This window comes from Geotrypetes seraphini, chromosome 1 (genome assembly GCF_902459505.1).
Source record: "Geotrypetes seraphini chromosome 1, aGeoSer1.1, whole genome shotgun sequence".
Lineage (NCBI taxonomy): Eukaryota > Metazoa > Chordata > Amphibia > Gymnophiona > Dermophiidae > Geotrypetes > Geotrypetes seraphini.
This window is the reverse complement of record NC_047084.1, coordinates 173,603,464-173,622,977: the sequence shown is the minus strand read 5'-3', so window position 1 is coordinate 173,622,977 and position 19,514 is coordinate 173,603,464. Positions and strand designations below refer to the sequence as shown.

Sequence of the window (19,514 nt, the reverse complement as noted above, 5' to 3'; positions counted from 1 at the left end):
TATACTCACATTACCCTTCTCCTAAAGTCACTTCATTGGCTTCCCATCCGTTTCTGAATACAATTCAAACTCCTCTTACTGACCTACAAATGCACTCACTCAGCTCCCCCTCACTATCTCTCTTCACTTATTTCCCTTCTATCTGTGCCCTTCTCTTCAACTGCCAACTCCAGACTCCGTTCCTTCTGCCTTGCTGCACTATATGTTTTGGACAAGCTGCCCAAATCCCGACGGCAGGCTCCATCTTTGGAAGTGTTCAAGTCCCAGTTAAAAGCCCACCTCTTTGAGAGTGCTTTTGACTCCTAACACCTCTTACCTTGGGTTCTGCATCGCCAACCATATATATCATGTCTGCCTGTCCAAGTTAGATTGTAAGCTCTTCCAAGCAGGGACCGTCTATAAATATCAAAAATGCACAGTGCAGCGTATGCCTTTCGGTACTATATAAGCGATAAATAGTAGTAGCGGTTTTTCACTTAGCTTGGGCGCCTATCGGTGCCTAAAAAATGGCACTCTTTAGAGAATCCAGACCTAAGTTCCACTTCAAGATGTCTTTCCCTCAACTACTGAGATATACAGCACTTGCACGCATGACATAAACATATTTGATTCTTCCTTCTGGGAACCTTGTTCTATCCAGTCCTTTTCTAGTTGTGTCTTGTATTTCTGGTAATCTTAGTTCCCATTTCCTAATTGTCCCAGTGAGGACCAGCCCAGAACAGGATTATGCACTTCTGCCAGCCTCTGAGCTTCTTCCCTGTTGGTTCATTGCTTCCATCTAGTTAGCTTGGTCCCTGTTTTTGCCTGGATCTCATTGCATAAAAAGAGACCTGTGATAAAATAGCACAAGTTGTGGTAAAATAACCCTTCTTAATGGTAGCCCAAGTTGGTGACATCTTTCCCAGAACTTCTAAACAAAACTGCATGGAATATATATCCACTTTAGAATCTTGCAAAATGAAATAATGCATTTTCAATTCAGCAGTGGTTTATACTTGACCAGCTTAAACTGTGGTTCTAATGAAATGAAGGACATATTACAATTAGCTGTGTACATGTGGCCAATTTATCACAATTGCTTGAAAATAGTTTCAGGGAGTTTGCTAGTGTGCTAATGAAACAGTGTGTTGTATTATAGTGTGCCAGATCGGTACAGAAATGTTTCATATATACTATTTTTGGCAGTGTGCATTTACAGAGGATACATCGTTCCCTGGCACAAATAATTAATCTGATGAGTTACATTTGCCAACAAAAATAGATCTCAACCCTTCAAGGCTGAATTAGATTTTCCTAGAAAATCCACTATACAGTTTCTATCAGCACATTAATTTGGGCTAGTTTATTCTGTCATAGTCCTTAGTTGGGTGTGGGCAGCTGCTAGAAATGGGATCCCACAATGTATACTAGACAATAAAATGAGAACTAGAACTGCATGGTAAGTGTTAATATCAGTGTACCTCAAAGAAGTGCATCCACTACAAAGGGAGAAACAAAGATTGCTAGAAACTAAGAGCTCGACAAAAGGTAGAATGCTGAGGCATCAGGACACAAGGCAAAAACAAACTGGCTAGATAGGAGCAATGTATCAGCAGGGCAGAAGCCCAGAGGTTGGCAGGAATACACAAGCCTTCCTTGGGCTAGTTCTCACTGGACCAATCAGGAAACAGAAATTAAGATTACCAGAAATACAAGACACAACTAGGAAATACCTGAATAGAACCAGATTCCCAAAAGACAGAATAGCTCTACCTGGAAGAAAGAGCACGTGCAAGAAAGAGATTATGCCTGATAACTATGAAAGACACTGGAAAAAAATTGGAAATTTGTTTTCTTGTCATTGCAGATAAGAAATGATATTAAACAGTGTGGGAAATAGTCATTTACACTTCTCAAGTCATTTCAAATGAATGCATAGCCCTACTGCATATACTTGGTGGATGTTAATTTTCAAAGAGAAATATCACAGGTTGTTTCTTTTTCAAAGCATATTTAAAGTAATGTGCATTAAAAGCAGTTGTTATGAGACAACAAGAGAAACAAGCAGAACACAGAAGAAAAATAAGCAAACAATGGCAATCAGGAGAAGAGAATAACAAGCAGCACCAAGAAAAGAATATGCAACATGACACTGCAGAACTGGCCAAGAAACAAAGGCTGCCAATCTCTCATGTCGGCTCCATTATTTTCGATTCCCCATAAAACAGGACATCCCCCCCCCCCAATACCAACATGAGGGACAAAGCACGCCCACCAGAAAGCACCACCCATACAGACAAACACACTCAATGATTTAAAAAACAAAAAACAAAAAAACAAACAAACAGTTGTCTAGTTTTAGACCTTGCATAACTGCAGCTGTGCAAATGTGACAGGAACACATATATCTTACAGTATTCTGTATATTACACATATAAGTAGGAATAGGGATAGGGACTTGTATATCACCTTTTTGAAGTTATATGAGTAGTTTATATACAGGTTCTTCAATCATTTTCCCTATCTGTCCCAGTGGGCTCACAATCTATCTAGGGGAGTGGAAGATTAAGTGATTTGCCCAGGGTCACAGGGAGCAGTGCAGGGTTTGAACCCACAACCTCAGGGTGCTGAGGCTGTAGCTCTAACCACTGTGCTACAATAGGAGCTCTACCCATATTAAAAAAAAACTTGCATATTTGCAATATGAAGCCCTTATTCTAAAGCTTAGTGCACATTAAGGACAGGATTCAGCAAATAGCATCCAAGTTGTGTGCTCTTTATCAAGTAGTTATTAGAGCCCAAATTTGATTGCCAGTATTTGTTCCATTGGTTAGAACTGCTGCCTCGGCACTCTGAGGTTGTGAGTTAGATCCCAGCCTGCAACTTGTGACTGAGCAAGTCACTTCGGCCCGGATTCTCTAAACGGCACTGTTTTTGGTGGCCATCTTAAAAGTGGCTGCCGCATATCAATTATATGACAGTCATTTAGAGAATCGCGCCTCCAGCCAAGGTAGGCGCCAGAAATGTAAACCAGGGTTTCCAAGGCCTACATTTCCGGTGCCTACCGTTGATGTGGCTTGTACCTCTGTAGGCATTTTACGGCCGAAATGACAGAACATATACATAAGCAAGGATTAATGAGAAAAAGCCAACTTGGATTTAGTCAAGGGAAAGGTTGCCTCACCAATCTAATGAATTTCTTTGAAGGGGTGAATGAACATGTGGATAAAGGTGAGCCGGTTGATATTGTATATCTGGATTTTCAAAAGGCATTTGACAAAGTACCTAATGACAGACTTCTAAGGAAATTAGAAAGCCATGAGATAGGAGGTAATATCCTATTATAGATTAAAAACTGGAGAAGAGTAAATAGCGGGGTTATTCCCCCCAAAAAAGACTAGGCGTAAGGGTAAAAGATAATTGCAACAAACCAAACCCCTCCCAACATAAAAACCAAAAACCTTACTCTAGATTCCAAGGAAGGAGGTGACGTATCGAAACATGCCCTGATGCAGCTTCAGCGAAACACTGGCTGGTTATTGTTGACTTGACAAAGCTTGTATGTCAAAAGTTTGGAAGTCTGTTATGCGGATCATGTTAGAGATTCAGTTGAGTTAAGTTGGATACTTTGTAAAAATTTTTGAAGGAATTCATTGGGAGTCTTATGTTTTACTAATCATACTTTTATGAAAACATAGCTTTGATACATATTTAAAGGATTTTGGAAAAAAAAAAAAAACCATGATTAATTTCTGAAGGTTTTTGAAAAAAGTCTATGATAAACTTTAAGGACAGGAGGTTTTTATGCCTATGAGGTTTCTCCCTTGCAATAACCTGTTTGCAGATAATAGAGTCTGAGACTTTATGTCCTCTTCTTTAAACAATTGTTTCTGAGACCCGTCCATGGTATGTGTTAGCATATAATAGTGGGGTTTTCCAGAGGTCTGTGCTGGGACTGCTGCTTTTTAACATATTTATCAATGATCTAGAGATGGGAATAACTAGTGAGATTAGTAAATCTGCTGATGACTCAAAGTGGTTAAGTCACAAGAGGGTTGTGAAACATTGCAAGAGGACCTTGGGAGTCTGAGCGTCATAATGGCAGACGTCGTTTAATGTGAGCAAGTGCAAAGTGATGCATGTGGGAAAGAAGAACCAGAACTGTAGCTATGTGATGTAGGGTTCCACGTTAGGAGTCGCTGCCCAGGACAAGAATCTAGGTGTCATCATTGAAGATATGTTTAAACCCTTAGCTCAATGTGCAACGGCAGCTAAGGGCTCCTTTTACGAAGGCGCGTTAGGGCCTTAATGTGCAGAATAACGCGCGTGCTAGCTGCTACCGGCCTCCTCTTGAGCAGGCGGTAGTTTTTCGGCTAGCGCACGCTAATCCGGTGCGTGCGCTAAAAACGCTAGCGCACCTTTGTAGAAGGAGCCCTAAGTGTCCCTAGCACATACGGGTCATTCATGTATAATTTTCTTCTCAGTGAATTCTCACCAGCACTACTTTATAAGGAGCTGCCAAGATTTAGGTGCCGTGTATCAGGGACTTTTTTAAATGAGTTTTTAATTGAGTTTTAATGGCATGACCAATTATCACACCACTTAAGCCCAATTAAACCAATTAAGTTAGGCAGCGGTAAGGCATCATGTTGAGAATCTGGCCCTAAATATCAATGCCATTTCTTGAATTTAGCCCTTGTAGTATACATTAAGACATTTATCACAGGGCATGCTCTTTCTAATATACATATATTAAATTGGCCTTAACAGACACATTAAACTTTGGACCCTTAGATCAGTGTTCTTCAACCTTTTTACACCTATGGACCGGCAGAAATAAAAGAATTATTTTGTGAACCGGCATCGGTCCATGGGCCGGCGGTTGAAGAACACTGGGCTAAGTCGTGGGCCAGACCCCGCCCATCTCTACCCAATCTCCACCCCAGACCCCGCCCCCATAATAGTACTAATCGTAACACCCTTTTTTCCCATTCATTTTTCATAGATATACACAATATAATCTTATTAACTACACATAATGGTTAACCACAAAATAAAACTACACAAAGCACACTGACAACAGATATAAATTCTCAAAATTGACATAATTCAATCACTAAATTCAAAAATAAAATCATTCCTCCCCTACCTTTGTTGTCTCCCTCCCTCTATGCTATGTCTTACCTTCTGGCCTGATCCCGCCTGGCCATTTTATGCCGCCCCCCGGTGTTATCTTCAGGCCGGCTCCCTCTTCCTCACTGATGCAGTGCACAAAGCTGGAAGCCTTCCCTCTGACGTTGCGACGTCAGAGAGAAGGCTTCCGGTTCAGGCGCAGGACGCGCATAGGAGCCGCTGCCCATAGCTTTGTGCACTGAATCAGTGAGGAAGAGGGAGCCGGCTTGAAGATAACATCGCACTGAGTGCACTGTGGACCGGCGGTTGAAGAACACTGTTTTGGGCCTGATACACGTACCGGCCCTGTGGACCGGCACCGGTCCACAGACCGGTGGTTGAAGAACACTGCCTTAGATTACAGTTTTCTTTGACTGATCCAATTCCTTAAATGACACATTTGCATTAAACTTGAGTTTTAACCCTTGGAATACTACTACCCAAATATACAGTAATAGACCACCAGAATTAGTTTTTGTTGTTTTTTTTAGTTTAACATTTTGCAAATACTGTATGTACATTCTTGCCTGAAGTAGAAATCAGAAGTGTGTCACAATCAATCAGATTCTGTAACCAAATAAAACTGAAACCCTGCAGACTTCCTAAATTAAAATAATTTAAAAAATGAAACATTTGTAGAGTTATAACCGGCAGCATTGGCTAACCACTCCAACTTCCTCAAACAGTTTTGTTTTAGCCGTTATAGAAGTCAGACTTCCTGCTTTTTGTAAGTTAGCTAGAAAATCATGTTGTTTCTCAGTTTTGACCCTTGCATGTTCTAATCATGCACAATAGTGAAGTGTCAACAGTCTATTTTCTGAACAAGGATGCCAAATTATCAAACTTGTTTCTACAGGCAAGCAGTCCTACAACGGGAACAGCCCCCAGGAGTCATTCACGAACATCCGTCTGCCCATCCACTCAGGATATTTGTAGGTATGTGCTGAATTTGTAATTCCAGTATTAGCCAGTTGCCGTTTCTTAATTTACTATGATGCTAAAACAATCCAGATGTCTTGCTTCTTCCTAACATCACTCATGTATGATCCAAACTGGATCCTCTGTGGTTGTTTTCCTTTTCTGTCTGTCTTTATTTGCATGCTTGTTTTCATGTTTTTCATGATTGCTTTCTCTTCCATTTTCCATCCTCTTTCTTTGCTTGTTGCCTTGTTTAGATCTGCTACCTTGCATGCTGTATCAGAAGATGATTTTGAACAATCAGCCCATGTCATGATGCTGACCCCTGTTAGCAGGGAGTCTGATAAAAAGCAAGAAAAGCAAAGGTTTAGGCAGAAGAAAAAGATTTGTAAGCATACAGAGAAACAAAGTAAGCAGAAGAACTCTAAATTACTTACAGGCTCCAGATGGAATGAGTCGGATTCATCCTCAGATGAAGGCCAGTGTGCCCAGGTTAGGAGCAAAGCCAGTGCGAAAATTAAAGGGTTCAGAAAAGTGAGACAGCAGAATGGACTTTGTTGTGATCCAGATGGGTCTTCAGGTTCCAAATCCTTTGAATTAGGCTCACTGAATTCAGCAGACACAGGAGGGGGAGAGACTTGGCAACAGCCACTGGCTGACTCTGACAAGCCAGCTTGTAATCACAGAAGAAGAAAAATATCAAGGTGTAAGGAAACTTGCCTTTTAGCACCTCACAAGGCAAAGAGTTCATCCAGGAGAGGAAGAAATAAAGAGAGATCCTCCAACACACATCTACACCACTGTTCATGTTACCTTAGACAAGATGAAGTTATCAAGAAAAGCATTAGAGAGAGAAGCCCTGAGGATGAAGCTCTAGCAATCTCATTGAATGAATCATCTGCTCCCATGGGGCTCAGTGGGAGTTATGCTGTCCCTCTTACATATGATGGCTGGTCTCATGATTTAGAAACATGCAGGTCAGTTACTACTGAGAAAGATGTGAGACTGCCAAATAGATTTTGCTTTAAAGCGTTAATGCAGGGGTAGGGAACTCCAGTCCTCGAGAGCCGTTTTCCAGTCGGGTTTTTAGGATTTCCCCAATGAATATGCATTGAAAGCAGTGCATGCAAATAGATCTCATGCATATTCATTGGGGAAATCCTGAAAACCCGACTGGAATACGGCTCTCGAGGACTGGAGTTCCCTACCCCTGCGCTAATGGTTTGGTGTTCGGATTCTAAGAAAAGATACCTCTGTTATTACAAATGTTATGTCCTAGTTGTGGTGAATGCATAGGGACATTACATGATCTGAGCAAGCAAGAAGGTATAAAATTTGGCCATATGAAGTATTCACAAATTAATCCATTTGCAGTGGCACGCCATGTTTTCATTCAGTCTTCTGTGTGTGTATGCATTTGCGTATGCGTCGAGTGGAGAAGGATTGAGTGTCCAGTGAAACTGTTCCTTTTGTGAAAAAAGGAAGAAGAGATTTACTATGGTTTCCCAGCACTAAAGCAATTACCCAAAGCTCTGCTAATGCATTTTATTTTGCTGATAAGTAGCTTACAAGAAAATGTTTCTGAAGAAAGCAGTAGAATTCAAATGACTGCAGTTCAGTGACCGTTGCACTGTAGCATTCGTTATCTGAGATTTTCCTTTGGCAGTGATGAAGAGAAAGCATGAGTTACAGATAATCTAGAAGTCACAAAGCAGGATCTGATATCACATATGTTGCCTGGAATATTCTACGTGTAGATCTACAATGTCATTAGGGGGCTCATTAAAAAAAAAAGTCCAAAATGTGGCATAATGGTGCAGATGGATGTTTTTCTTGGCAAACCCTTCCAATTTGCTATTTTCAAAGCGTATTTTGTAGATGGATTTCAATGGTGCATGTCTACCGTGTGCCTAAATCTCAAGGGGGTGTGGTAGAAGCATGGTTTGGATGGGACTAGGGTGGACTTATGGACATTTTTCTGCACTAATTGAACATTTTAGAAAACGTGTAGGACACACTTTGGATGTTTGGAGCTAGACCTGTTTAGCAATGAATAAGTGCCAAAAAAGTGCCCAAACTGACTAAATGACCACTGGAGGGATGAAGACATGACCCCTCCCCCACACACACACACTTCCCCAGTGATCACCGACCCCCTCCCATCCCCCCCCCCAAAGATGTAAATGAGACACTACATACCTGCCTATATGATAGCTTCAGATTAGAGAATGACACGGTGACAAAATTCATCACCATCCCCGTCCCCGCGGATAACCGCGGGAAATAAACCCATGTCATTTTCTAGTGTCTATTTCATCCTCTGTCCTTCTACACCAGCATTATTCAAAGAAAAGCTTGCGGGTCAGTGGTTGTGGCCATTCACACTCTGATTCTTCCCTCTTTCCTTAAAGAATGACATGAAAATGGTTTCCCGCAGTTATCCGGGGGGACGGGAACGGTGATGAATTTTGTCACCGTGTCATTCTCTACCTCAGATGTTATGGCCAGTCCTAGTAGAGCAGCAGGCAAGTACCTGGAATAGTCTAGCGCAGGGCTGTCAAAGTCCCTCCTCGAGGACTACAATCCAGTTGGGTTTCAGGATTTCCCCAATGAATATGCATGAGATCTATTTGCATGCACTGCTTTCATTGTATACTAATAGATCTCATGCGTATTCACTCTAACTTAAGGTGAAATATGTAAGTTTTCCAAAATCTATCCCAAATCCCACTGTACCTATATGTAGGTGACACCTGCAGGCATAAGGGCTATTGGTATGGTGTACATTTGAGTCCAGTAGGTATTTGGTGGTGTTTGGAGGGCTGTGTACCTGGGTCTTTTTATACGAAGGCCAATGCAGTGCTCCCTAAGGTTCCCCACTGCTCTGCTGAGATGTCTAGGTGGCCAGCCTACTAAAAATGCTAGCCCCATCCTACAGCTCAATTCCTTGTTTTGTGCATTTTTCATTTTAACACGTTTTATTTGGGTTGGGTTTTTTTTAAATGATTCAAAAAAAAAAAAATAAAAAATAGATGCCCTGAGGACAAACACTTCTGAGAAATGGCCATTGTTGAAACAAAAGGATAAGATGTTTTGCTGTTTTGAAAATGGTCATGTTCGTTACTGGATTTTTGTGCATCTTCCACCAAACATCCAAACTCGGATTTGGATGTCCATTCGAAAATGCCCCCTTAGATTTACAGTGTCTTATGGGCCTGAACAATATATTTTGGCATGGATGGGCTGTCATTTGCAATAAAATGTTGTTCGCTGATAATGTTTTGTAATCTTTACATAGTGTACACTATTAGTAAAAGAGGATGCACGCTCTTAAAGAAGAATCTGCATCTTTTCAAAGAGTGAGCACTTGTGGCAACATTTGTTCTGGAATAAAATAATAAACCTGGATAAAAACAGCACAAAGATTTTTCTGGTTGCCCATCCTTACGCAGTCAAACCTCGGTTTGCGAGTGTTTTGCAAGACGAGCAAAAACATTCCCGTAAATCGTGCCTCGCAAACCGAGCATTGACTCAATTTGTGAGCCCTCTACCGCTCACGTGCCCCTCCCCCAGTGATCCGGCATCCCCCACCAACCCAAACACAATCCTTTACCCTGGTCTGGCACCAGCACCAACGCACAGGATGTGCTAGTGCCCAAAGATCCTCCCTCTTGCCTGGGCTGGGCCTTGAGCATCTGTGCATGCTCAAGGCCTTCTGGTTCTCACTCTCTCTGATGGAGGATCTTTGGGCAACGGCATGTGCGTTGGTGCTGGTGCCGGTGTCAGATTGGGGTAAGAGATTGTGTTTGGGTGGGTGGGGGATGCCGGATCGCGGGAGGGGGGCGTGTGATGCAAGCAGGGGGGGCGATGCCGGTTCTCGGGGGGGGGGGGGTTTGGAGCAGCGCCGGTGGCCTCGGGGGTGGGGGGTAAGGTGGAACAGCACCAGTGGCCTCGGGGGGGGGGGGGGGGGGGAACGAATCAAGCGAGTTTCCCTTACTTCCTATGGAGAAACTCACTTTGATATACGAGCAGTTTGGTTTATGAGCATGCTTCTGGAACGAATTATTCTCGTAAACCAAGGTTCCACTGTATTTCGATGCTAGGAACAAGAATAAGAGAGAACAATTTTCTTACTAACAGATTTATAAAACTTGAATTCGGGTGGTCAGCTCCTGAAGATGCGTACAAGTGAAACGGGGAAGCTCCGTAGAGCGTACATATTGGCAATTACTTCACACTTTTATCCATGCTTTAGTAATTAATCATCTTGATTATTGCAATTATTTATGCTTGAATGACTATTGCAATTACCAAATGATTGCAGGTTCTGCAAGATACAGTGATTAAGGGCTCCTTTTACAAAGGTGCGTTAGGGCCTTAACGCGCGGAATAGCATGCGCGCCAGCCGCCACTGCCTCCTCTTGAGCAGGCGGTAGTTTTTCGGCTAGCGCACGCTAATCCGGTGCATGCACTAAAAACGCTAGCACACCTTTGTAAAAGGAGCTATAAGTTTCTGTTTGGTGCAAGAAATCTGATCCTATCATGCAACTTCTGAAGGAACTCCTGTAGAATAGCTCAATCTTTTTATTTTGCAAAAATAGTATATGAAAAGGAGTCCATCATAAATCATATTCAAGCCATCAAAACAGCCATATATACAGTTGTTAAAAGAAGCTAGTTGAACAGTTTTAACCACAAAACTCTCCTGTAGGTGATGCACACTTAGAACCCACATTTCATCTAAATAATTGTGTCCAGGGAAGAAAAGGGTACATTAAGGAAGATAAACAAATTGCAGACAAACTAAATTCCTTCTTTGCGTCTGTCTTTACGGATGAGGATACCGCAAAAATACCAGAAGCAGTGAAAGTGTTTAGTGGAGTAATAGAAGACAGCCTCACCACAGTTGAAGTGGAGTTGGACCAGATATACTACCAGATCGACAAACTTAAAAGTGACAAATCCCCTGGACCGGATGGAATTCACCCGAGAGTCTTAAAGGAATTGAAGGTTGAAATCGGAGAGTTATTGCAAAAACTCGCCAATCTGACAATCAGAACTGGACAGATACCAGATGACTGGAAGATAGTTAACGTCACGCCAATTTTCAAAAAAGGATCGAGAGGAGAACCGGGCAACTACAGACATGTGAGCCTTACATCTGTCCCTGGAAAGATGGTTGAAGCACTGATCAAGGATAGCATAGTCCGGCACTTAGATACACACGATTTGCTCCCAGGGCTCGGTACTTGGGCCGATCCTATTTAATATTTATATCAATGACCTGGAAGACGGAATATCCAGTGAGATCATTAAGTTTGCAGACGACACAAAGCTATGCCGGGCAATCAGATCGCAGGAGGATAGTGAGGAACTCCAGAGCGACTTGTATCAGTTAGAGAAATGGGCAGAGCAATGGCAGATGAAGTTCAACGTGGAGAAATGCAAAGTAATGCATTTAGGTAGTAAGAATAAGGAACACGAGTATAGAATGTCAGGCGCAACTCTGGGTAAGAGCGAACAAGAAAAGGACCTGGGTGTACTGATAGATAGGACCCTGAAGACATCAGCACAATGCGCAGCAGCGGCAAAGAAAGCAAACAGAATGTTAGGCATGATAAAGAAAGGAATCACGAGTAGATCGAGGAAAGTCATAATGCCGCTTTATAGAGCAATGGTTAGACCACACTTGGAATATTGTGTCCAACATTGGTCTCCAAACCTAAAAAAGGATATAAAACTGCTGGAGAGGGTGCAGAGACGAGCAACGAAGCTAATAAGAGGTATGGAGAACTTGGAATATGAGAAACGACTCAAGAAACTGGGACTGTTCTCCCTTAAGAAGAGGAGGCTGCGAGGAGACATGATCGAGACGTTCAAAATACTGAAAGGCATCGATAAAATAGAGCAGGAAAATAAATTATTTACATTGTCCAACGTGACAAGGACAAGAGGACATGGTTTGAAGCTAAGGGGGGACAAGTCTAGGACAAATGTCCGGAAGTTCTGCTTCACGCAGCGAGTGGTAGACGCCTGGAATGCTCTCCCAAAGGAGGTTATTAAGGAATCCACTGTGCTAGGATTCAAAGGCAAATTAGATGCACATCTCCTTACGAGAGGCATAGAGGGATATGGGTGACTAAAACTATATCAGGTGTATACCTGACTGGGCCTCCGCGTGTGCGGATCGCCGGACTCGATGGACCATGTGTCTGATCCGGAGAAGGCAGTTCTTATGTTCTTATGTCCATGTGAAAGCTTTATCTGGTGTACCTCAATTATCTTATTCATCTTTTTACTCCAAAATCTCCCAAGAGTAACTGCATGCATAGAAATATATGGGGCAATTTTCAGTTTGTCAGCAGAGTCAGCAAGCTCATTGATATCTGGAGACCAGCAAACTCATTGTCAAAGGCAGTTTCCTTTTGAAAATGTCTTGCCTACAAAGGACCATATACACATAAAGTTATAGCAATGTTTGAAGGTGCAAACATCTTACTGGGATGTAAGTGTGGGGAGCTATCCAAAGATATAAATAACAGACTGTGGATGTTGATATCCTGAAAGATGATTTTATTCATTCTTCACAATAAAAATACAAATAAAAGTCTGAATTAGTAATATACGCATGATTGTCCTGACGGACCCCACATGGTCCGTGTTTCGGCAAGACTGCCTTCCTCAGGGGTCCTAAAGGGGATAAGATATAATGAAATGAAATAAGAAAGATGAATGAGAAGTAAAAATGACATGAAGGTGACTGTAGTTCCAACCTTATGCATGCAAATTTGATGATTGACCTTGACCACAAGATAAAAAGAATGAGAGAAGTGCCAAGGCCACAAGATTGATATCTGACGTTGACCACAAAATAAGAAGAATTAGACAAGTGCCAAGTGTGACCATGCTGTCTAAGGTGGCAAAGAACAACAACAGACATAAGAAGAAAGAGAATGTAAACGAATGGAGAGTACCAAGCTAGAAATAAACTTTCCATGCATAATTACCAGGGTAATCCTGTCTCCACCCCTTGTGTTACCCCTTTTCCCCACTGGGGAAAGTGCACATTCTCTGAACAATGTATGCAATATTTCCTCCACTAAAAATTCCAATTTCTTAAATATATGCAGGAATATCTCCTAGTATATCAGGTGGGATAAAATCAGGATTGGATACGGTATCCCTTTTGACATTGAAGGTATATCATTACTCTAATTTAGTCACAAACTTGAGACTCAAAGTGCCGAGAATAAGAGAAAGGAAATTCAACATTTTTAAGAAAAATATTCCTTTTCTAGGTACTCTAGTCTGGTCTACAGTTATAGTTATTTTATTTGATATACTGCCATTTTTAACAAAAAAAGTCAAATCAAAGCGGTGTAGGGAATAAATGAGAAATGGGTATTACATTTACCATAGATTTTTTAATATCAGGTCTACTTGTTTTGTTTTGTAATTTCCTCAATACATTTCACACATTTCATCCGTTAAACATATTCTTTTCTGTTCTAGCCTTCTGTGTTTCCTTCATGTTGATTAAGTTTCATAAAAGTGGCTGCAAATGATTAACAGTTAATGGAGTCTGTGAATTCAAGCTGTTGGACCAGTCAACATATTGATGTGAGAGAGCTATTATAGTTCTGGCCATTAACTTTAATTGATCTAGTCTAGTGGAAAAATAGGTTTATTTTGGTAAATATTTGATCACATTACTCTGGTAAGATAGCCAGAAAGATAGTGATGATCTTCTGTACAACATATGTCTGAGTACATATCTTTGCAATATGCAATAAAGCTCACATGAAGCAAATAATCAAATGAGCTGGAAAAAGATTTAACAGGCATTTATCAGACCATGCAAAATAATGTTGCATTCTCATGGTATATAAGAATAAAATTATGATTATGATTATGGTGAAAAATGTTGGAAATAGACTACCCTTGAGTCAGGCATAATAATGCCAAAACCGCCTCTGAAAAAGCATCATCATGTTATTTAGCAGGAGCTCAATAGCTAGTATGATGTTTGTCTCAATATTTAATGTTATCAGATTCCATGTACAAGAAATGTGATCTAACCTAGCCATGCTCAACAGAGCATGCTGATATCACTTTTTTTTCCCTCTTGGTTCCACTTTGTGGCTTCAAAGCAGTTTAAAAAGCAACCTGCCACATGTTCTTGGATGCTGTGGCTCATAGCAGAAGCAGATATATTAGGAAAGGCAGAGAGCCAGAAATATGAAGCTAAGAAGAAATACCTTTAAAGCAAGGCTCAGAAGTTTTTAGAGAAGCAGGTTTAACTTTGTCAGGATGTAAAGCGCCAACATGTCGATCACTATCACACTCTGCATTTGATAGTGGCTTTACCATTTTTTTTAGCTGTACGAGATTGTTGACAAACTGCATCTGTAACAAATTCTGTACTTTTTCATGATGGAAGAGGTGCAGGCAAAAAGTATACAGTATGTGAATTCAATAAAGTTCTATGTTTCGACAATTCTTTGTACTCCTTCAAGGGTTTTTCCCTAAACCCTCAACATTTTTTGAGGTTATTTTGTAGATCAGACACTGTCTGTAATAGTAGGAGAAACAAAAGGTGTGGATGATATGGACAACACCTGTCTTATTGACAGATACAAGCTTATCATACTTCTTGTCTGCCTTGTCATGCAGGAAATGGTTTGTTTTGCTTGCTTTAGATATGTCAACCATGAAACTGGAATCGTTTCTCCTCTTTGCTATGTCTCTTATGAACTTTGAAAAGAGAATTATCTCCGTTGAATTCTTTTTTTTTTTTTTTTTTGTATTTTGTGCTCATTGATGACCATTTTTCCTTTGTCATATCGTAGCTTTGCTAAGATGGGCTTTGTACCTCGAGCAAGGCTTGGGAAACTGCTAAGCCATGGCTGATTTTATTTATTTATTCAATTTTCTATACTGTTCTCCCAAGGGAGCTTAGAACGGTTTACATGAATTTATTCAGGTACTCAAGCATTTTTTCCCCTGTCTGTCCTGGTGGGCTCACAAGCTATCTAATGTACCTGGGGCAATGGGGGGGGATTAAGTCACTTACCAGGGTCACAAGGAACAGCATGGGTTTGAACCCACAACCTCAGGGTGTTGAGGCTAAAACTTTAACTACTGTGCCACTCTAGAAATCAAAAGGTAGTAGAAGTGAGCCAAGTATAAGGACAATGAAGCCACTGTGACATCACTGATAAGGTTGGCTCTTAAGTATTGGTGGACTGAGGCATTATGATGTCACAATACCAGCTCTGGTTATCAGAGGCTGAAACTTTTCACACTTTATTTATTCCATTTTCTATACCATTCTCCCAGGGGAGCTCAGAATGGTTTACATGAATTTATTCAGGTACTCAAGCATGTTTTCCCTGTCTGTCCCAGTGGGCTCGCAATCTATCCAATCTACCTGGGGCAATGGAGGGGTTAAGTGACTTGCCAGGGTCACAAGGAGCAGCATGGGTTTGAACCCACAACCTCAGGGTACTGAGGCTGTAGCTTTAACCATTGTGCCACATTCTCCGAGTTCTTGGAAGAGATTTCCTAGCTAAGAAAATACTTTTTTTTACAGAAGGGTTATGGATATGTGCCATCATTTTTCTCTATTTCTGTCCTACTAGATCATTCATGGACCTTCCAGTTTCCTCCACTCCCTGTGCTATTCACCCTTTTTTTCTTATATTAAAGCAGAAGCAGCTACATTGATCAAATTTTTCAAAATATCTTCCCAAATGATAGCTACATGGCAGCTTTGACTAATTATGAGAAGTTGGTGTTTTCGGTGCAAAAAGATTTTGATAAGCGAATTGCAGAAGCTTCATCTGAAACTAAGGAATTATTTTCAATTGTGAATTTGCTGATTACTCCAAGAATTAATAAGAATAGATTACCAACTTGTGAACAATTTGTTATTTTCTGTCTAAGACCCAGTTGTTAGAGAATGTGTATGTTCTGTATATTGTGCTGATGTTGAAAGTGAAGCAATTTTGAATGAGTTTGCCTCTATTGGTCCAGTGGAGGTACTTCAGGCAATTAAAGACAGCGAGGTTGTCCAACTGTTTATCCATGTTCAATGGATGTATTGAAGGCTTTGTAAATAAAGATAGTACCTTCCCTTGAGGTGATTATTTCACGTTCTTTTTTTTTTTTAATATTCTTTATTCATTTTCAAATTTTACATCAAGTGCACAAAATATTAAATTACAACAAATTATTACACAATATCACTTTTATATCTACTACATGAAATTCTAAAAATAATTTTGTCCCCTCCCCCACCTCCCACCCTTCAAGTACTTTCCAATCACCTTATACACATTATATACCATATTATAACATATTTTGTAAAATTGTTTCCATTACCCACCCCTCCAGATGTGCCATAAAGAAGACGAAAAAGAAATGAAGAAGAGAAAACCTGATGATCATTCATTACAATATTTTGTCAATGGCCCCCATATTTTTATAAATTTAGTATATGTCCCTCTTTGTATTGCTATTGCTCTCTCCATTTTGAATATATGACAAATTGTATTCTACCAAAATGTATAATTAAGGTTACTATGATTCTTCCAGTTGTTGGTTATATGCTGAATGGCAACCCCTAATAAAAGCTTGTTATTCTCTGGTGAAATTTGACTTTATTTCACGTTCTTTAATCACAGAACAGGTTCCAGGTATGTTGAAACGAGCGGTTGTTTGTCCTCTTCTTAAGAATTCATCTTTGGATGTTTCAAAAGTAGAACATTTTTGACCCATTTCAAATTTGATGTTTATTGCCAAAGTAATGGAAAAGGTGGTTTTACAACAGTTGGAGAATTTTCTATCTTCCCAAGGTTGTTTAGATAATTTTCAATTTGGGTTTCATAAGGGCCACAATACTAAATTGTTGCTACTATCCCTTTGTGAAGAAATCCGTAAAGGTTTTGATAAAGGGAAACGTTTTTTGTTAGTGTCCCTGGATGTTGCTGCTGCATTTGATACAGTAAATCATAACGTACTTTTAGAACATTTCCGTGCATTTAGGTTGGCTGAAACTGTGTTGAAATGGTTTGAGTCATTCCTTGCTAACAGAAGGTTTGTTTGGTTTTTTCATTAATTTATTGAATTTTTAAAAAATTTATAAAGATACAATATATCAAATCAAATGAAAAATACAAAAAATAGAAACCAAAAAGCATAAAATAGAAAGAGCTATAGGGTGTCATAACATAACATAACATTGATCCAAATTAAGCATAATACTGTAGATTAATCATTAAGTTTCAATAAACATTCCCATACGTGCCTAAATTTATCTAAATTACCACATTTAATTGCATAAACCTTCTCATACTTACTATACAGACATAACATATTCCACCAAGTATTGTATTCTAATTTAGAAAAATCCTTCCAATTAATGAAAATAGTTTTAAGCGTTAGCATTAGTAAGATCTTTAACAGTTGTGCTTTATGGGTACTTAGAGAAGTCTGCAACCCAAAACCTCCTAATATAATTATTGGATAAGACAGTGGTTCCATTCTGGACAACAAATGTGAAATTGTTGTCCATATCTTATCCCAATTAGAGGCAACATATGGACATTTGAATAGCATTTACTCCAATGTACCAGTCGCATCTTTCCATGACCAACAAAGTTGTCCCTTGGATGCAGCAATTCTATATAACGGAAGTTTTTGGGTGGCTGAGGGAGATGTGAAAACTGAATTTTTTGACATTATATGTGCAGTTCAGCACTATTTGCAATGCTATTTAACTTATTTATGGCTCTTCTTGGTAAGCTGTTCTTGGAGTTAGGAGTTCAATATCGGTTATATGTGAAAGATCTGCAATGTCTTTTTGAGTTGCCTGCAGATTTCTCTTAGGGTTTTCAGCTATTATCCACTCATTTAGATACTATTGTAGAATGGATGAAAAAGAATGGACTCCGTCTGAACATCTCCTAGACAAAGATTTTGTGGTTATTTGCTACTGGCTTTTCAAAATGCTCCAGTGTCTTTTGTATATGATAGAGTGGTTAATTCAAATAGAGCAAGAGATAAAAGGTTTGGGGGTATTACTGGACTCTTCCTTGTCTTTCCGAGGGCATATTGCCTCAGTATTAAGGATGGTGTTCTTTAAGATTCGGCTAGTATTGCGGATGTGTAAATTGCTCTCTGCAGAAAATTTCCGACATGTAATGTAATGTTTTGTTTTACCTCATGTGGATTTTTGTAATATACTTTTCTGTTGACTTCCTAAAAAGGTGTTGAGGGTATTGCAAGTAGTACAGAATGCATCTGCGAGAGTGATTGGAGGTATTCCTCGGCGTTACTCCTCTATTGGTTAAGTTACATTGGCTTCCAATCTCATGGAGAATCCAGTTTAAGAGTTGTCGGGTAAGATTTGCCACGCAGCGCTGCACGGAGTCACAAAGAAGAAGAAAACAGTCCCTGCTCGAAAGAGCTTATAATCTAAACAGCCAAGACAGACAAACACCATGTCATGGATACCGTTAAGGGGAATGGTTAATTAGTGGGCTGGGTTGGAGGGCAGAGAGGAATACAGGACAATCAAGCCATTGTGACATCACTGATGAGGTTGGCTCTTATTGGTGGAATGAGGCATTATGAAATCACAGTCTCAGCTCTGCTTCCCAAAGACAAACAGGATGTCATGGATGCAGTTAAGGGGAACAGTTAATCAGCTGGCTGGGTTGAAGGGCAGAGGAGTAGGGTTAAAGATTGAAGACATTGAAGGCATCTAATCCGCATAGATTGTTGTGATGTGTGGGATATAAGTTTTTAAAATAAATAAATAAATGTTTTTTGTAGTATATTGTGTGCACATTGTATAGTTCTTGCAGAATTCTGTGTGACTCTGCAATGCACAGAATTGCACAGTCATGCAGAATTTCCCATTTCCCGCACAGAATCTGAGACGGTGTCAGGTATCGGGTCACAGTATCAGGAGTGATTCCTATTCGCTGCCTACCTCTAACCCAGCAGTATCTCCACAGCACAGAGGAGGCTTCCGGGAGAGTGGAAGGCAGTGTGCATAAATTGCTGCCGATAGCGTGATCCGATGAAGCAAGCCTTACTAGGGAGAGTACAGGGGAGGGGAAGAATAAAATTTGTTGGCACGGGGGAGGGAAGGGGTGAGAGGAAGGAAAGCTGCTGGCACAGGGGAAGGGGAGGGAGACATGCATAGAGTGGGGAGAGGGTGAAATGTTGCACATAATATTGAAGGGGAGGGGGATAGAGAGGGTTGACACAGGGCACAAGGAAGCAAGAGATGGTAGACAGTAGGAAAGAAACAGAAATACCGGATATGGTTGTGAGAGGAAGGGAGAAAATGCTGCATGGGGAAGGGATGCAAGGGAGGAATAGAGAGAGGTGTTGGACATAGGGGCAGATGGAAGGAAGGGAAAGATACACAAGAG

General features: G+C 40.5%; 1 protein-coding gene across 1 annotated transcript in view; it reads left to right on the top strand.

The window, feature by feature from the left end:
- Positions 1-19,514, top strand: part of MARCHF1 (membrane associated ring-CH-type finger 1) — a 248,870-nt gene that overhangs the window by 124,701 nt on the left and 104,655 nt on the right. The window contains exons 3-4 of the mRNA XM_033941799.1: positions 6,008-6,087; positions 6,327-7,046. Coding sequence (XP_033797690.1) covers positions 6,008-6,087; positions 6,327-7,046 — 800 coding nt within the window. The remainder of the gene's footprint in view (positions 1-6,007; positions 6,088-6,326; positions 7,047-19,514) is intronic.